Source organism: Mesoplodon mirus, assembly GCF_964341445.2.
Source record: "Mesoplodon mirus genome assembly, chromosome: 19".
NCBI lineage: Eukaryota > Metazoa > Chordata > Mammalia > Artiodactyla > Ziphiidae > Mesoplodon > Mesoplodon mirus.
In genome coordinates this window covers 24,315,601-24,336,293 of record NC_138995.1, presented here as the reverse complement: position 1 = coordinate 24,336,293, position 20,693 = coordinate 24,315,601, and the positions used below count along the sequence as shown (strand labels likewise).

Below are 20,693 nucleotides of genomic sequence, written 5' to 3'. Positions count from 1 at the left end.
TCTGAGAGTACTTTATGTATTAGAAGCCCAAGGAAGTCACAAATTTGTCAGATCAAGGATAATAGAATCACAGCTGGAACAACCCATGCTTCCCCTCTTTCTTCCAATTTTCTCTGCATCATAACTTTTTCCCTTCTAAGCCCTCTAAGAAAACAAACTGTATATGCTGTATATCAAGAGGCTCAGACCCTCACATTGTAATGTGAATGGTCTTGCTTCTATAAGCCCAGCATCCAATGGACTTAAAAAAGTGGAGCTCGCAGGGACCCAGGGAATTGACTAGTAAATCATGGACTCTACCTGCTTAATCTCCACAGTCTGGTTTTGGCCTTGGTTTCCTAAGTTTCCCCGAATCTCCTAACAAAACTGACTGATGACTTTCCCGACATCTTATTTTGTTCTTTTCATCTTTGCCCTCCTATGGAGCCATAGGTACCCATGGAACAAGCACCGTGGCTGGGTGCTACTCTTAAGAAGGAGAGTCACAGGTGGGAACATCTACATCCCTACTAGTGACAAGTTTTTTTACGTTTTGGAAATTCCTGCTGCCATATCATCTGCACTAATTTGACCCTTCTTATCCCTTTTTGAGATCAGCTTATTGAGACCTAGGATGCATTTCAGGGAAGATTTTATATAGCTAATTTAACCCCTTAATTTCCATTCCTACCTGCTTCCTTCTTTCCTCTTGTAAGATCCCACCAACTTTGCTACTTGGTCCACTTGAATTATGGTACTAAAAACCCCACTACTCTCCTGTTCTCTACCACCTGCTCATTCTCATCACCCTTCTGAGGAGGAAAGGCCCTGATGAGAGAAACTTTATGATGCTAAAACTCCATGTTCTATACTTACAAACAAGACCCAGCACATACTCCAGTAACGTATTTCCAGGAGAATCTTGCACAGCCAAGATTTGGATTTTAAATTCTCATTTTACAATTCCAACATTGGAAATTGTGCTTTGAGAGAAATAAGTAATTCCTTGTTAATGGTGCTTTGCTTATTTTGAAAGACATTGTATTAAGGGATTAAGCAAGTGAGTAATATAATAAAAACGATGACTGCCTTTAGAAATGTGTTTCTTTATAGCTTTTACTTATAGAATTTGCTTATACTCTTTATACCCAGCATTATTTTTGTACTTGGGTTCTTGTTCTTTTCCTCCAGTTCTTTTTAGACGCTAATGTGCTTTTCTTCAGGTTTATTAATCAGAATACCATATTGATTGCAATATCTGTGAAATATGGGTGTGTATTATAGTTGAGGGCACATTGTATTTAATTGTCAGCTTTTTAGTGGAACATTATTTTTCTTAGCTGGATATACGTTAATGATACATCTCATTAACAGTATATTATATTTGGTGACATTGAAGTTTTAAGGCATCAGATTAGAGTTTAGGCTTTCAATCAGAAAAAGGCAAAGATAGTGTGTTGGCCTGATATGGTTTCAGGCCATTATGATTGGCTTATCTCCTTGCAAATGATTCACTAGACTATATTGAGGTATAGGTCCAATGCCCTAGTTTAAGTCCCTACTTTGTTCTATATGAACATAATAACCCTAGAAATATCCAAGGAAGAAAAGATACTAATCTAGGTACCGGTCAAGTATTTATGTGCCCCTAACTTTAGATCATGTAAATGTCACATCCTATTACTAAAAAGTATGTAAAAACTGTTTATGTGGAATTGAAGTACTACAAAACTCCCATTTCCAAAAAATAGTAAATATTTCCAAATGCTTTTTCTTTCCATTTAATGCATTTTAGACTCTTTGTATTTAAAAAAAGTTTAAATGATTTATCTGTGTTCTCCTTGTCCTAATGCACTGTGTATATATTTGAGTGGTTATGTATGATCATTGAATAGGATAATGCAGCAAGATCTTTCACCTTTTTAATTAGACAGTCCTTCCAGATTTTGGCAACATGTTGACTATCAGTCAGTTTTTGTGGCTTTCATTTTTCTATATTTTTTATATCATTTTCTATACCTATATAGAAAGATATCTTTCTATATCTTCACTAAATTTAGGGTGGAAAGTTGTGCAAGACTGAACCAGGTCTTTTAGCCTGATACAAGAGTCATTGTTCTCTTCCTAAGCATAGGAAACAAATGCTTTACTCTGTTTCTTAATAACTCAGTATCATTGTAATGAATTTCAAAGATCATTGTGAGGATCAGACACACACAGTCTAGAATCACACTTGGCATGTAGTAGATGCTCACTAAGCAGTAGGCATAATAATTTTTTGGTAGGCCTGCAATATCTACAGTAAATCATTTGTTTTAGTATTCTTTTTTGATGCTTCCAGGTTTTCTGTAACTAATACTGTGACATCTTCTCTGATGTTTAGCTATTGATTTCTAACGTTCTATAGTTTGAAAAAAGAAAGCACAAGTGTTTGAAAATTATAAATGAAATATCAACAGTTTTACTGAGCAAATGTTCTGGAAGTATAGTGTAAGGCATTGAAAGGCAGCAGGTGCTACTGGTGAGAATGTAGCTTTAGAAGCTTGGTAGCAAGCTGCATTCTGTACCTGGCAGGTCAGTCAGTGAGCATATCTGTGCTTCAATTTCCTCATCTGTAAAATGGCAATAACAATACTCACCCTGAACATATATAGTAATAGATAGATAGATATTATGTAAATTATCTGAATTAATAGGTGCTCAATAAATTTTAGCTATTTTTTTTTTGCAATTTGATATATAACCCATGCAGAGTAAGAAAGTACAGATCTGTCTTAAAATAACCACAGGACTTTAAAAAAATATCCTAAACAGAGATGCAAGCATACTTTCTAATCTTTATAATCATTTTTTATATTTCTCAATGAAAGTTATTTTGTAAGCAATTCTGTTTTCATGGTATGTAATGTTAGATTATTCCTTGAAAAAAAAGTTCTTACAAAATTAAACATCCATTTTAGAATAAATATTTTAGAAAGACAGAAAAGTTATAACAGGATTAATATAGCAGTATAGGTTTTCTTCTTGTTTCTTGCCTACCCAGTCAAAATGTGAATTTTATATAATTACCTGCATACATTTTACTTCTCTTTCTTTAGGCAAAAAAGATAATGAATTCTAGATAATTGTCTCTTAACCATTCTAAAACTTTCTTTATTGAACTTTAGCCTACCAACATTCATAACAAAGGCAAGTTTTATGTCAACTCACAATATGTTTCAGAATATGGCCAAAGTTATTTTTTATTTTTAAGATTTAAAACTGTGCACTAAAAAATTTTAACTATATCTATTACTGATCTACATAATGTGTAGATCACAATGTTTATATCGATTTACTTCCTAGGGCCATTAGTAAACTTTGTGTGCATGCATGAGTGTGTGTGGAAAAACCTCTTCAAAGTGTGAGACACATTTTTTATCCTATGAAAAGCATCAAGAATAGATGCAGATATACTCAAAATATGAAGAACTACTTCACTAATTTATTTTTGGGAGTCAAGCAAACTCTTATGATCATAGAGTTTATGAATCTCCACAAAATGTCTCACTGCATTTTTCTTTTAAAAACATTTTTGGTCATGCCCTATTTCTCCTGTAAGTAAACTATTCATATGTTTGATCATTCTTTCTTAACTTCGACAGGCACCTCTACCCAAAACTGTGTTCTTATCTCTGCAAAAGTTAGTTCAAACTCTACCTTTTTGAGAGATTTTTCTGTAAATCAAAACTGAATCCAATAATTAAATACCTTTATAAAACTCCTAACTTTCCTTGTCTCCAGCCTTAGAAGATAAATAAGACTTACCAATTCTGAAATATTGGAACCATGTATCATACATTATTGAGTTATTTTGATGTAGAGGAATAATTTAACTCTATAACATGTCCAGAAACCTGTTCAATGGGTTATATAAAACCTATAATATTGTAGAAGCATATCTTTTAATAATACTATCCAGTATTTTAATGTGGATGAGATTTGGTACAATAATTTCTAATGTAAAGATCACTTTCATTTGCATTATTTCTTTTGAAGGTTGATAAAGACAAAATACGTAGAGTATCTAAGTTCAGGTACTGCCCTTGGCATTTATCCTACATTCTTTCATTTTGCTCATCCCAGCAATTTTGTTTTGACATAGTTAAACACGGTCTGTTACAGAAAGTTAAAAGCCTTGTCCAAAGTCACATCTTCGTTAATTGGTGGATGTGGGACTTGTCTGATTTCAAAGTTTGTACTATTTCTCCTAATACCATGGGTTTGCACGCTCAGTATGTTAGAATAGATGAGTCCTTAGCTCCCAGCCCTAACCTATTCATTTTGTGTGAGAGGAAACTGAAGTCCAGGGAGAAGTATATCACAGTGTGACCTTGATGAAACTAGCAATGCCTGTCTGGCCAGATGAAAGCAGGAAACTCAGAGAAGGATGACTGTGTGCAGCACACCAGGCACCGTATCACCCTTTTTTTCAGACTGATTTAAGATGAACAGCCTTCAGAAGTCTGAGAATAATATACTCAAGCAATAGAGGGAGGAAATTCTAGTAGGCAATCTACTAGGATGAAAGCAAAGGCAATGAGTAACCCAAAGAGGTCCAAGGGCAACAATTACTATCTTCCTCTACGAAGTGCATCAGCACATTCATTCTGGTGGCAGCTTAGGGAACAGAACAGGCAACAGATAGAAAATGAATCCAACATAATGTCCTGAAATCAGTACAATACCATCCTCTAGTTGCCAGGGGCCCTCAATAAACATTATACTACATTGAAAGTTAGCTAAAACATGTTAACCGACAGGTCTCTAAACCAGCTATGCATAGCAACTGGAAAAGGCATGAACTATTTACAGGGAGACTTGGACCAAAACTAGAATGGATTCTAATAAACCTGCAAAAATAGAATCATCAGCCCCAGCTCACAGTGCTACAGCACAGATTGCAGTGATGGCGTGGATCACTGTGAATTTGGAAAGAGCTCACCCAAATTATTTGACTCTGCAAGCAGAAAAGCATTAAAGAGTATAGTTCAGCATAGTTTGTCTAAGCTCAGGAACCACGAGGACACCAATCTGAAACTCACAGGAGAACCATGTGTTCATGACTACACATGTGTGTCACCACCCCGATCAGCCAAATGCTTTGTAAAGATGGGAGAGGTGGAATCTAGGAAAACCTAACTCTTTATATAGAACCAGTTTCACAAGTTGGGTAAGATTTAAAGGGAACATTGTTTATGACAGTATGGAAACTAGAATGTGTGATCACTCCTCCATATCTCATAGTATTTTGCAGGCTAGCCTGTGAATTTCTCCATTGTATGACAAAAAGCCATGTTAAATTATAGCTGTTCTCTCTGAGAATTCAAATTAGTATAAGACTGAGTCCTAAGGAGAATGAAAATACTCTGTACAGGAGGACAAAAACAGTGTATATTTGATCCACTGTTTTATTTTGAATTTCCAAAGTAGTGCCTTGCACGTGGTAAGCACTAAATAAATAGGTATTGAATGAATATATGAGTGAATAAAGATATGGTGTGTTATCAATAACCTCAGGGGACAGTGGAGGAGATACTCCTTGACTCAAGACAGATACTCGTGTCCACCTTAGCAGTTATCACAGTCCTGCAGAGAAAAGCAAACCAAACTTCACAGAAACCTTTAAGCACTCCATTGCTCTGCTCACAGATGAGGGGAACCTGGGTTGTTATGAATGACTAGAAATTAGCTAGATGGAAAATAGAGGGAGCAGAGGATGTATTTTCCAGACAAAAGGAAGGGATATAAAAAACATAATTGGTTTTGCGTGTTCAACCTAAAGGATGTATAAGACGGGAACAAGGTAGAAGGGGGAGAGTGATGGAAAATAAAGTTGGGGTGATAGATGTCTCTCGTCGTTGCCTTTTGAAAGCACACTGCTATTGATTTTTTAAAACATGCATTTGAGGTCTCTGTATCTAGTATCTAATATCTTCATAATCTGGCTATTTACTAAGGTGCTACCAGCTCAAAAATTATATCATTCTATCAACTCTTAAATATCCCATTTGCCAATATATAGAGAGCTATATGCAATTGGATCAAGTCCTGTGGAAACCTACAATTTTTAGGTACTCTTTATTTTCTTCCATTGATTATGTTATGGTAATGAGGGTTATATTCAAAGAACAACTTAAGTTACCCAAATACTCTTCTTTTCCTTTTCTCCTTCCCCCCCTGCTTTACTCATGGTCAGTGTTTATCAGTAGGTTCAATTATTGGCCTTTCAGGTAAGGGACAGTTGAACAGCACATAACTACTTATCACCCAAATCCTTATTTTAGGTTCCTTTTTAATATTTTTGTTTGTTACATTGGGTGAATGAAAGAGGCTCAGGGGGCTCACAAATTTGTAGAAGAAGGAGAGAAAGAGAGGAAGGAAACTAGTATTTATTGAGTGCCTTCTATTTACCAGACAGTAAACTTAGCACGTTTTTATGTTTTTATTTAAATTAATATTTTCTTATACAAAACAACATAGGGATAATTATTGCTTTCAGTTTATAGATAAAGGCTCAAGTTTATTCAGTGATTCGTGCAAGTTCTCACAGTTCATGTTCAGAAGTGCTAGGATTCAAAACTAAATATTATTAACCAGGAAGCTTGTGCTATTCTGTATTCCACAAGGGCTCTCTCTTTTATCATTCATTCTAATTCATCCAAAGTCAACTTTTTAAATGTTTATCTATGCAAGTGTCCCCTTTACTGTTTCCAAATTATTTCTCTGCCTTATCTATACACTTTAACAAACTGAAGGATCCAAAGCACATGGTGTGATATTCGGGTCACATCCCTAGACAGAATGCCACATATGCCTAATGTTGTGTCTATAAAGTGCTCAAATTAATTCAAAATGCAAACTTCTGTGCTGAAAAGAGATGAAATGATTGTCAACTACATTTAATACTTTTTTAGAAAAGGAAAATTTGCATAGACTGACAGCTCATTTTGTTTCCACATCCAATTTTAATATCTGGTTGTTCTTACCAAAGGACAGTCATGTTTATTTGGCACACACAAAATCCCCAGGCCTATTTTCATGCTTGCAAATAGATGATAAATCAGTAAATAACATTATTCTTTAATGACACAAAGAACAAAGTGGTCCCAATAAGATTTGATAAATTTTAAAAAAAGTTCTCTGAGTAATTCTTTTTACTTCCCCTAATGTTCAATGTATTCCTTTGTTGTTCTATTTTTCTTTTGAAGCAAAAATCTCAGAAAGCAAAATTCTCAAAAAAAAAATAAAAGTTTCTATGCCATAAGGTATCTTTAAGATAACTGAGACAACTTCAAGATAACTAACCATGTGCCCATGTATCTCTTCATTTTTCTCTTTCAAAAATCCTCAGAATTAGAATTCTCTGTAAGAACCAGAAAAGATTGCTAGCAAATAGACAGCAAAGCTCTGAATCAATTCATAACTTTGAATAGCATATGGACAACACATATGAGCATATGCGGTGTATCTAAATTACATCCATAGGAGTCAGCAATCTCAGAACTAAATTGTCTTCTATAACATACACTGAAAAATAGATACTGTGCTGTGCTATGTCTGACCAGAGCAATAATTTTAGGATTTTCCGTTTTTGCAAAGGAAATTCTTAGCTTCTGAGGGTACTCTTGTATTATGATTTAAAAAAAACAAACAAACATACAAAAAAGATTCTGAGACGATACAAAATAACAAGAGTCTAAAAACTACTTAAGCAAAGAAAATCTAGCTTTCCGAACCAAGCTATACAGTCACACTCAACTCAGAAAGTGGAAGTACAGATCTGTTATCTAGTTTTCTTAGCTTGTACATCGTCCTTAATTACAGTTTAAACGACAAAATGAAACGTAAATGGCTTTTTATCAACGAAACATTGCTGGAAGCATAAACAATAAATTATGAATTACTGAAGCAGAAGCCTTTTTGGATCATGTATGCATAATGCTATTCTGCATATTCGGAATCCCAGTTGGCCCTTCTGTTTCATGCAAATTGAGCACCACCTTTTATGATTTAACACTGAGGAAAAACACCTTACTTCATATGGGTAAAAGCTAACACCATATATGAAAGAGACCTCTTATCAATGTTTGATGCTGTGGAAAAGTCTAGGTGAGCAGAGTAGATAGGGTCACCATATTAGAAGCATGCGTGTATAGGTATTCACTATCACACTCAGCCAAGCACACAGTTTTCACTTGATGCTTAGGTATGGTAGCCTGAGGAACCCAATAATAATGAATCCATTGTCACTGAGGGATGGAGGGTTTTTTTTTGTTTTGTTTTGTTTTTTGCGGTACGCGGGCCTCTCACTGTTGTGGCCTCTCCCGTTGTGGAGCACAGGTTCAGGACGCACAGGCTCAGCGGCCATGGCTCATGGGCCTAGCTGCTCCGCGGCATGTGGGATCTTCCTGGACCGGGGCATGAACCCGTGTCCCCTGCATCGGCAGGCGGACTCTCAACCACTGCACCACCAGGGAAGCCCGGATGGAAGCTTTTTAAAGACCACTTGAGGAAAGAGATATTATTTAGGAAAGTCTTCTGTTCGTTGCAAAGCAACTTGGTGTAATGGAAGAATTTAACGAGACTGGTGGTGTCCAGAAAGAGGACAGTTGGCTTAACAAGGTCCTCTTTGCTGTGTGGATAATCAAGGAAGGCTTTTCAGGTCTAATTCAGCCCAGATGGGGCACAGCTGGCTTAAGGTGGAGGAACAAGGGACTCTGTCTGCCTGGAAACCTAAATCCTGAATACAGGAGAGGTGTGCCTGAGGATTCAGCTGGAGAGAGGATGGAGGGCAGAGGATCAGCTCTGGCTGGCTTGGAATGTGGGAAACCCACTTCCACTTTCAAGAAGTAAATTTTAGTTTTGGGACAAGAGGCGTCTGAATTAAGTTGACATTATTCAAAAAAGCAAAGGAAGACTAATTTTCCAGCTTATACAAAATGATTCCCACAGAGTCTGTGTGTTGGGAGGTTGTGGATGATTTAAAACAACTTGATATGCTAGAATGGAATGTCATCTTAACAAATTGGAAATTGGGATTAGCCATTTTATGGAGTAAGCTGAGTTTAATATTGGCAAAGGAGAGAGAAAAAAATAAAAGCCTGCATATTTAAAACCAGGTCCAGGAATCCCAGCTACTTCGTGGCTGGTAAATATTTTCGTTCTTTCCCCACCTTCTTATCTTCCTATTTTTTCCCTTTTATGTTCCTATGATAATGCCCTTTAGACTGCAATACATTGCAATGCGTACTAGTGAGGATCACTAGTTTCACAACTACCAGTGAGGCCAAATTCAGAACTACGGTACAACATTCAAAAATCAACAGTTAAAGCTGCAAAGGGACCTGGTTGAGAATGATAAGCCATCTCTTCCATGAAGAGATGGAACATAGCATGGAAATTTAGGAACTAATGGATTCACATAAATAGGATCTTGTCCCATTTCATGATGAGTATTTTTCTATGTGCTAGACATTGGGATAATAGCTGTCTAAGCCCTCGGTTACTCATATCCATCAAAGCACACCTAAGGGGTAGATAGGTAGTATCTGGTATTACAGATGACGAAACTGAGGCTTAAAATAACTTGCCTGTAGTCAGTATTCTCACAAGGGATGTTTCTACAGGATAAAAAGACATGAAACACATAGTGATTGAAGTTGGCCATTGAGTTGAGATGGAAACTCCACCAAAAAAACCATGAATTATATTCTAACAGGTAACCATGGAATGGGTATTGAGATAACCCAAGACACACTTATTTCAAAGCTCTAATCACCATCTCCATTATCTAAATTAATTATCACAATCATGCCTTTAGAGTGAGGTTCTTGTTAATAGAATTTTGGTTAAAAAAGAGTCATCAAGAGGAGAAAATAAAAAAAACATTAGTGTCATCAGATATTCTGCTTCCCCCTCTGTCTTTCCTTAGGCCTAATCAAGCTAAGGCCAAGTCTATGTCTTTCCTTCCCACAGACCCTCTTTAGGGCAGAGTTTTATGTTTATCCTTATTTCTCTATACATGTGATTCAAATATTTCAGTATAAAACATGAAGACTCCCATTTCTCCAGCCTGCTTTCTGGCAATTTCAATCAAATCTTTTAACTACAGTGTGCAGGCTGGCGAAGATCATGTTTCTGCCAACCTCAAATATTCTTCATGCAAGAGATTTCTGTATCTGGAGAAGTTTCATTTATCTTCCCTGACTTGTTAATATGTAATTGCTGAGTATCTTCTGTTTTCACAATTAGAATGGAAGCCACTACTGAAATGCTGTCAGTCAAACTCCTTTTGTTTATAAATTCATCCAACTGGAAGATGAAGAAACCGATGTCTGAGCTGTATAATTGAGAAGATTCAAGGTGTTGTGGTTGTTTGGTGTGTACATGTGATGTGAGAGACTCATCACATTTTTTTTTTTTGTGGTACGCGGCCCTCTCACTGCTGTGGCCTCTCCCATTGCGGAGCACAGGCTCCGGATGCGCAGGCTCAGCGGCCATGGCTCACGGGCCCTGCCGCTCCATGGCATGTGGGATCCTCCCGGACCGGGGCACGAACCTGTGTCCCCTGCATCGGCAGGTGGACTTTCAACCACTGCGCCACCAGGGAAGCCCTCACTACATTTTTGACCTTTGTTTTCACCTTTATCTGTATTGAAGTTTGCTTTCGTATTCTGGCAGAAATATAATTCTCATATATTCAGAAAGAGAATTATTTATGAAATCACTCAACTGTATAGGAGACAAGAGACAGTTAATTTCTATCTCATTTTGTTTTTGATTATGAATTAGTCAGCTGAAAATTGCAGAAGGACCAAGCTGTATGAGAGAGGAGAATGATCACAGCAACTTCGAACTGAAAGACATGCTGCAAGTTTCTTAGAAAATGCCAAATACTGAAACCATCTCCCTTAAAGATCCAATTAAAAAGAGGGTTCATCCACCTATCAGTTATGGATTTGAATATATTGGCTCTCTCAAAATATTAACCTTCATCTGGTGGGCTAGGACTTGTAAATCATGAAGTTCTCAGTGGAGAAACATCAGCTATTGACCATTTTAAAGTCCATCTGAAGAAGGAAAAACAATTCTGAATATGAGTTTATCATTTGATTCTCTCATGTTTCAATCATAAAATATACCATAGTTTTAAAATAAATAATGTCTAGTATTTGAGTTTTTTTGGTTGTTTTGTGTTTTCTCATCATTAATAAGGAGTAACAGGCTCACAAGACATCTTTTTATCTACCTTCTTATCAGTATATCTCCACCATTTTAAACCTGACAACTTCTTTCCATTGCTTTGTTTCTAAATGTTAAGAGGAGACAAACTGTTTTTTTCCTACTTTCATGGAAACTATCCAGATGCCAAAAAAGTGAAACAAAACTCATGCATGTCTGATCCAGGAAAAGGAAGATAGAGTATAAACTTGACATATCAGTTCCAAAGACCTGTGTTCATGATTTATTCTATGGAGATGTTGAATATTTGGATCCTAAATCCAAAATCACAGAGAACATATGTCATAGTTTCCACAAGACAGTCCTGGTTTATGGTGTTTCTAGGCATAAATATAAATATAAATATAAATATAAACATAAATAGCAACCCCTTTCACTTTAAAAAATATCCCAGTTGGGACAATGTATGGTCACTCTTTGCAAAATAAATCAACACATAATTTTAAATAAACAATCATGGCACAGAGAGTGTTCTTTCTGTCCATTTTGTGATACCTAGCATCTTTTTTTTTTGCAATTATTTCACACACACACACTTGTGAGGTAACTCAAAACTTAAATCCTATTTTCTGGTTTCAAGATAAAACAGATAATCCACATGCCTTTAAATATTCTACTACAGGGTTTATTGAAATGTGTGATGCGGCACGAAGAGTTTTCCTAGGTGTACAAACTTTTACTTTGTACTAATTCTAAAAATTGGAGAAAACACTTGAAATTCATCCACTGTAGGACTAATATCTCCTCTTTAAAGGGTTTAGAGCATAATAAATATAGTAGAAAACTACACTTTCACAGGCACCCAGTAACTACCTCTCATTCATCCAACATATGTTTACGCAGTGTCTTTGACGGGCCGTACCTGTAATGGGCACATCTTGAAATTGCAGAATGCACAGAAAGCGCCAAGGAGCTCAGACCTTTGGGATGGGAAAACACTTCTTCCCAGAGAATCTTTAAATGTAGGGCATTTGATATGCAAAAATAATGACTAATACCTATTAGCTCACAATCAAAGTAATAAGCATGGCTCACACTTCTGCACAGACTTTCAGCTCAGTTTGGAATTGCCGAGGGGGCTCTCATTTTAGGCGTGGTCACAGGACTTCCACAAAAAAAGAAATGTTGGCAGTGTTATCCAAAAAACAAAGACAATGTACTTGGATGAGCGCTCCTAATTCAGGGAGGCTAACACATGTAACTCCTCTATTGAGGAGAAAGATCAAGATTTCATTTCCTTAATGTTTACAATAGTGGAAGCCAGCTGAATGAGTAATATCTATATAATAGCTTTCTCATTTCCTTTTCTGTGATGCATCCACTTTATCAAAGCATCCCCAAAGAACTAAGTAGCATTTTGTTAAAGGGTAAGGCCAGAATATATTTAACAAGAGCCATAAAATGTTATTTCACTTTATAAAGGAAGTTTTACCAAAACTCACTACCTCCTTGAAACAGAACAGAGAAAATGAACCAAATGTCATAAGCCAAATTTTACTCTTCAAATAGAGCATAGTTTTTATATAGACCATTCATAAATCTAAACAAATGCCTATAGTAAAGCCACAGGACAGCCCCAGATGATACATTTATTCTGCTAGTCATTCTAAAACAGCTGAAACTAAGGCTTAAATACTTCTGAGCCAAAACAGGCAGCTAAAATTCCTTGTTAAATGTACAGCAGCTTAGTAACGAAAAATGCACAGATGAGATAGACTTTTTAAAAATGATCTATGACCTTCATATGTAATAGACAATAGTTAAGGGAAATGGTTAATCCGAGCTTGGTTCTCAAGAAATAATGAAATGGATTAAATGTTTTCTGTGAGTAGAAGACTTAACAATAAAATCAGTTCATATTAGCTCCAAAATAATACTGATAAGGAGTGTCCTTCAAGAAGGATTTTCTGATCTAATTGCTATTGTCAAAGCTGGTACAGGCTTAAAACAAATACCTCTAATGTGTACCCACAAACCAGACGAAATTAGAATAGGCTTTCCCTAAAGACTTGGTAAACATTCAATTAAAACTTAACAACTGCAAAGTATAAGCCAGCCCCTCCTCTATCAGATATCTCCGTATAATGTACTTGGATAACATCAGATATCTCAGTAAAATTACTGGAACTTTCACAGGGGTTAAATCTTACTGTCCATTTTTTTTTTAAGTAAGGTGATTGAGGTATTCCCCGGGATAAAATTAACTTGCACATTCACAATTCCCTTATCTATTGTTTCAATATTGGAAAGAGGAAGTGATTTAATTACCATGCCTTTAGGCTGATAAGCTAAGTTTCAACTGCTCATAGGTGAAGAAAAATTATTTTACTGATATTTTCAGTCAAATTATGAAATCACATCCTATTTTCCAATGTATATTCTACCCTGTTTCACAATGCTAATGTATTTACCTTCATTTTTCTTGATGGTAAAATTCGGATTGTTGACCATTTCTGGAAGAAGACTGTATAAGAAATAATGTCCGTTTTTGGGATCATCTTTGTCCATGGCACTCACTGTTTGAATCACCTGTAACATAAAACTTGACGTCAGCACTTCTGATGGCATCAGAGGGCTTGCACTGCCTTTAAAAGCTGAGTGACATTCCTTTAGTAGAGTGATACTTTGGTCCAAGGAATATTTTTCAGTTTTCTAAGTTGTTATGGATGGTTCACACCAAGAATAAGGAGAAACATTCATCATTTTAAAACCTAGCTTTGATAAGCTGATGAAAATTAGGGTCATTACTTTTGTGTCCATTTGGTATCTGTGGCTTGAAATAGCAAATTTAAGGGTATTTGAAAATTCCACTGGGCAATTACAGGCTTCTTTCCATTTTGAGTACGTACGGTCTTCTAAAATGAAATTTGGAGTTGTTACAGTGATTGTAGTGTGGCTCTTGGGACGATCTTGGAGGTAAAGTACCTAAATCTTGAATCCTCATAACTCCTCTTTCATTTTACTCATTAGGTTACAAGTGTTTGCCAAATAGAATGTTCCTCGGCACAAACATCACTGCCACAAACCTTTCTAAAGAGTTGCATCTCTTCCCTCCCAGTAATGAATACTGTTTTTAAAGCTAGTGGATAACACATGCAAACAATGCTTTGGAGTGTATCCTGAGATGAATAAATTATAGGGATTAGAAGAACTACTACCCTGCAGAGAACTGTTTGGATAGATACACATACTCAGAATTGGTGCCAGTTGAATGTGCTTATTTCATTTGCAAAGCTGCATTAACTTAGTGCTAAGTTGTTCCTTGGGATGTCAGAGAATTAGCTTAATAATTCATATTTATGAGTCTGTGATATTAATAACTTCAATATGAAACACTGGGCAACAGCTAATGTAGTAAAAATTATAGCTTAAACTACTACTGTAAATAGTTACAACATAATTTCTACCAAAAAATAAATGCCTATGAAGCATGACAGTCAAGGGTATAATCAGATTTACCATAAAAAATTAACAGGGAAATACTCTCAGGTTTGTGAAATTTAGGGAATTATGATGCCTAATGTTATGTCAGTTTGAACAATTATGTGCCATTGAACTTTGCCAGTATCATTAAAGAGAAAAAAAATGGATCACTTCTTTTTGAGAAAGAGACATCATTACCTTGTAACTTATCACCTAAATAAGATGAGAACCACAATTTAAAAACATTTTCAATAGCTGTGAAGTTTTGCATTGTTATCACCCACATGCTATATGATAAGCAGTGCATCAAGGTTATTTGGGGCATAAATGAAATAACTTCTCTCATTTTCTATTTCTCTATTTTTGTAAATGGAACATATTCCTACTTTGTAGGTGTTTTACTCTTGGTAAAGACCTTGTGAAATGTCTTATAATTGTACTTAGCTTCAGTAACAATATAACAAAAAATAGCACAAAATATAACTCGTGGTGAAGACAGTGAGATAGTCATTAAGTTGATGGACTCTAAAATAAAGCTGCCTTGACAGAAGTCATAGTCTTATCCTTTACTCATTGCATGAAATGGAGGGATTTACTTAACTCTTTGAAACTCAGTATTCCTAGATTTTAAATAAAAAAATACTTTTCTCATAGGGTCATTTTAATTCTTTATGTAAATTCATGTCAATCTGTTAATATAGTGTCTGGTTCCTAGTAACTGTTCAATGAGTATTAGTCATCATCATTATTTATTATTTTTTGTTAAGGTCACTACCATTTATTCATGACATAGCACATTGATAAGTGTAACAACTTAGATGTTACACAAACAGGGGACTCGCTTCCATCAGATTAGGTGGGAAAGCAATTATATTTACTATATCTAAACAACTAGCATATTTGCCTTGACATTTAGGTGCAGAGAGATTCCTTGGGCCTCTAGTTTTATAAAGAAGAAAGAATTAAAGTACAAGGGAAAAAACTGTGAAACACAGATGACTCTTTTATAGACAGCCTACATGTACAAATATTTAACAGAATAATTTGACAAGAGCCTTCTTTTAGGCAGTTATGAAGAACAAAGGGGGAAAAGTTACTTGTGAGCACATGTAGCATCGTCTTCTCCCTTTACCCAATTTTGTTTCAAAAAGACTTCTATTCCCAAGTGCACCTGTTGAAGAAATCATTCCTGAAGTGTGTGAGCACATGTGAAGAAAAAGAGCAAACAAAGAAAGGATGTTTCCACAGTGGCTGTATCAATTTACACCCACCAGCAGTGCAAGAGGGTTCCCTTTTCTCCACACCCTCTCCAGCATTTATTGTTTGTAGATTTTTTGATGATGGCCATTCTGACCAGTGTGGAGGTTCCTTAAAAAACTAAAAATAGAACTACTGTATGACCCAGCAATCCCACTACTGGGCATATACCCTGAAAAAAACATAATTCAAAAGAGTCATGTACCAAAATGTTCATTGCAGCTCTATTTACAATAGCCAGGATATGGAAGCAACCTAAGTGTCCATCGACAGATGAATGGATAAAGAAGATGTGGCACATATATGCAATGGAATATTACTCAGCCATAAAAAGGAACGAAATTGAGTTATTTGTAGTGAGGTGGATGGACCTAGAGTCTGTCATACAGAGTGAAGTAAGTCAGAAAGAGAAAAACAAATACTGTATGCTAACACATATATATGGAATCTAAGGGGGAAAAAAGGGTCATGAAGAACCTAGGGGCCAGATGGGAATAAAGACACAGACCTACTAGAGAATGGACTTGAGGACATGGGGAGGGGGAAGGGTAAGCTATGACAGAGAGAGTGGCATGGACATATATACACTACCAAATGTAAAATAGATAGCTAGTGGGAAGCAGCCGCATAGCACAGGGAGATCAGCTCGATGCTTTGTGACCACCTAGAGGGGTGGGACAGGGAGGGTGGGAGGGAGGGAGACACAAGAGGGAAGAGATATGGGAACATATGTATATGTATAACTGATTCACTTTGTTATAAAGCAGAAACTAACACACCATTGTAAAGCAATTATACTCCAATAAAGAAATTTTTAAAAAACACATGAAAAGATGCTCAACATTACTAAAAAAAACCAAATAAATAAGAGGATGTCTTATATTCTGGGGTGGGAATCATTCATAACTAAGAGCATTCTTAAGGTGTATTTACTGCATGGAGCTCCTACAAGCAATACCATTTCTAATATTTCTAAGTCATCTGTATGAAAAAGACTCATACGTGCTGGTGAGTGAATCTACATGTTACGCTCTCACAACCAAAAGGGGCAATAATTTAGCTTACTTGAAGTACATGAGTATAATTACCTGTCATACCACATCTCAGAAGTTTGGTCTAAATATTACATCTGCAATAAATATTTTTTCCACCATTTATTTAAGCCAGGAAATCTGTTAGACATGCAACTTCTTGAGCTTGCTGAACCAAAAAGTCTTGGGACAGGGCCTAGAAATCTGCATTTTAAAGCCTTGTAGGTGATTCTGATGCATGCTTAAGTCTGGGATCCACTCTTTTGAGTCAAGGGAGAAGATTGGTGTCCATAGGTCTCTTATTACTGTTCATTAGAAGAGTTTGTACTGTCAAGTTCACATCAAAATCAGTGCATGATGTGTTGGGAAAAAAGTGATGAAATGTTGAATCTTTAAATTAACTTCCAAATATCCTATGAACTGGCTATGGTTAAGACTTTGGTTTAAACCATTTTTGACACTTCATTTTATTTTAATGCAATGGCCACTGTCTGATCATTTTCTCTGAGAGTAGATGCCTGGAAATCACTTGAAGGACTTTATGCTACTAAAATGTGTTAAGTTACCCATATTTAAAAGGCTAAAATTTTCATTGATATAATAACATCTGAACACATTTGGCTTTAAACAACAGAAGAAAAAGAATAGATTTATTCAAGGAAGTGCACCTCCACACAAGCAGATTTTATAGGTACACTGAGTTGATGGCAAATGAAAACTGCATGCATTTCCCACTGTGAGCTACTTTGACATCAGCTGATTTTTAAGTAATTGTACAACTATTTCATGAAAATGATACAAAAATTTCTGAAGAGGTCATAGATTTTTAGTAGTAAATATACAGCATTTAGCTTAAATATTTTCCTTTCTAGCAATAAAGTTAGGATGCAGTTGAAAAATCTAATGCTTGATAACTTATTGTGGATTAATTTCAAGGGAAGGTAAAAGCTAATATACTTCTCTATCAGAAAAACAAAGCATATCTGAGATTGGGCATAGGGAAATGAATTTCAGGGCCATACTTGAATTTCCATGGGAGCAGACTCTGATCTGTTTCTTGAGAGTACTGATTGGAAATCAAATGACCTTTCTAAGCGTAAAACTGAAAAGAAATTTTTTTTTAGAACTGTCGGCCATATCATAATTCTGACTCTAAAAAAATATTCATTGTTTATCAATAATGCTAAACCTCAGTTACATTGCTTTAATTAATATAGTTTATTAAACATTATTTTAGATTTTTATAGTAACTCAAAAGTAATTAATAGTAGTAGGTTTCACTGTCATTATTAACTTTTCAAAAGGCAAGCAGCCAACAAACAAACACATTTCTGATTATCTGATCTATTGACAACCTTAAAACTCTCTTGGAATCTATTAGAATATCCCCTGTGAGTTCCTGTAGTTATTGTTCATTGATTTGTTCTTAGATGATGATTTGGTTTCCCCCCCCCCCACTGCTAATTAGAACAGTGTCTGGCACATAGCTTTTTAATAAGTATTGTCTAAATGAATAAATGAATGGATGAATAAATAAATCATGTCAGGCATATTTTAGCATCACCACTAATTCTTATGTAACTTTGAGAGGTAGGTAGGAAGAGACTTATTAGAACTCTAGTGCATCAAAGACATTGTAACATCTGATCCCAAGTAAATTGGATAACAAACTCCCTACATCTTCCTGCTCCGCCTGTCAGACTGCCTCAAAATCTTGTTGGCATTCATATCTTCCACACGTGTACTTCAGTTAAATTGGGGCTTAGACTTCCAGTATTTTGGAGAGTGCATAAAGATGAACTTATCCATTCTTGACATTCATGTTCTTTGCTTTATGGATATTAAGGTTCCCTTTTGATTTCGAAGGTGGTGGAAAGAGAGTGAGTGAGGAGACATCAAAGGCAGTACAGCATAATTTTTGGTTTTCTATTCATTCTTTTGCCTATTATTGATAGTTTATTTCTGGTTACCAATGTAAACGTTCCTGAAATACTAGCTTCTATTTCTTAGAGCAGTAGTTTTCAACTTGAGGAAGGAAAAGATGATACATGAAAGTAAAATTGTATGAAATTATTTATATATGCACATATATGAAGGAAAAGTCCAGAGCTTTTATCAGATTATCAATGGTGTCCATAACTGAAGGGAACAAAACAAAATAGGCTAAGAGCCATCCCCTGAAAGGGCGGTCTTTGCAAATTCAAATTTTGTCTACAAGAGAAATCAGGTTACACCAATGATGACTAATTGAAAAAGGAGGACATACAGGAATTTGAGGAAACTATATTAAAACCCACATGACCCAATTATCCTCAGTTATTTCAAAACTGTATAACATAGTTCAAAATGAACACTGCTCATATCCATTTAATGGACAGTTCCTGGATACTTTTTTTATAATTTGTAAGGCAATCCAGTTTCTATCAAGGTTTTTCTTTTCCTCCCCAAAGTGTTGTCCCATGTCACATTTCTTTGCATGAATATATCTTTGTCTTTAAAAAGTATTAGGTGGCTATTTAGAGCATGTATCTTAGAGGTCTGACCTATAGAAAATACAACAGGAGAATGTAGATTAGATTGTATATGTTTCTTTTAAACACTAAGTGAAGTCCTCAGTCCTCTTGGTAGACATTTGGGGCCTGTGCCTTCATTAATCCACCACAGAACTTCTGACATTTTCCTCAGTTTCGTTCTTTTTCATCCCCTTTCCCTTTACTGTAACTAAGTTAAGGTAAAATGATACAAAGCAAGGACTCTTAAAGGATGTATTTATACAAAGTTTGAATTTTCCAGTTTCTCCTGTTTCTTATTTTCTTTTGCTTGTCTCTGCATATTTCATCTGTATTTTGTGCATCTCTGAAATGATCAATATTTTTGAAAAATTACTCCATCACTTGCTCTGCTTTGAAAATCTCATTAGTAAAGTCCACAGTTTTTAACATAATTTAGAAGTCTCAACTGCCTTTTTAGTCTTATCTCCTCTCCATCTTCCACTACACAACTTCACAGGAATATTTCCTGATGCCTCATTAATATCATAAACATTATTTCCTAGGCTGAAAATGCATCCTATTGTTTATTCTTCTTAAGCAAGATTTTTCCAGCTGGCTTCCATTTGCCACTAGTTGTATAGTTTTCTCTGAAGGAAATTCAGAAGATTTTATAATCAACTATATTTGGTAAATGCCCAAGACCATTTGGTTCTAGCCCTTTGGGGATTCATATGTATTTATAAATGCAAGGGGATCTTACAGTTAAACAAAACCAGTAGAAGATAATGTTCTTTAATTTCATTTAATATAGTGGTTCCCAATCTTATTGGGTAAAACATGCGCACACACACACCCAGACATACCACGCACCATACCATATACTGATATGCTATACCCTAAAAGTGTTTCTCAGGCTGTCACTTTAAGACACGCTACCCTCTAGAACCCCATATGAGTCTTAAAGGCCCAGAGACCTCTTTAATCTCCTTTTGAAGGTGTTGTATCTACATAGCTTGGTGGTTATAGCACTAATTCTATTTGCATCTCTGCCCTTCCAACAATACATCAGCTTCTCTTGGTACCAGATCTTACCCAATTTATGTCACTAACACAAAGCCTAATAAGACTAAAACTTCCTAATAGCTGGTGTCATTTTTACTTTCTTGAAAAAGACATGCTCATCACCATGGCTTCCATGAACAAATAAAAACAAGCATACACGTGCGCA

General features: G+C 35.8%; 1 protein-coding gene across 2 annotated transcripts in view; it reads right to left on the bottom strand.

The window, feature by feature from the left end:
- CDH8 (cadherin 8) overlaps positions 1-20,693 on the bottom strand; it is a gene marked incomplete at both ends in the record, with an annotated part of 359,837 nt that overhangs the window by 38,935 nt on the left and 300,209 nt on the right. For both annotated transcript variants that reach the window (XM_082605979.1, XM_082605978.1), the window contains one exon: positions 13,674-13,791. In XM_082605979.1, coding sequence (XP_082462105.1) covers positions 13,674-13,791 — 118 coding nt within the window. The remainder of the gene's footprint in view (positions 1-13,673; positions 13,792-20,693) is intronic.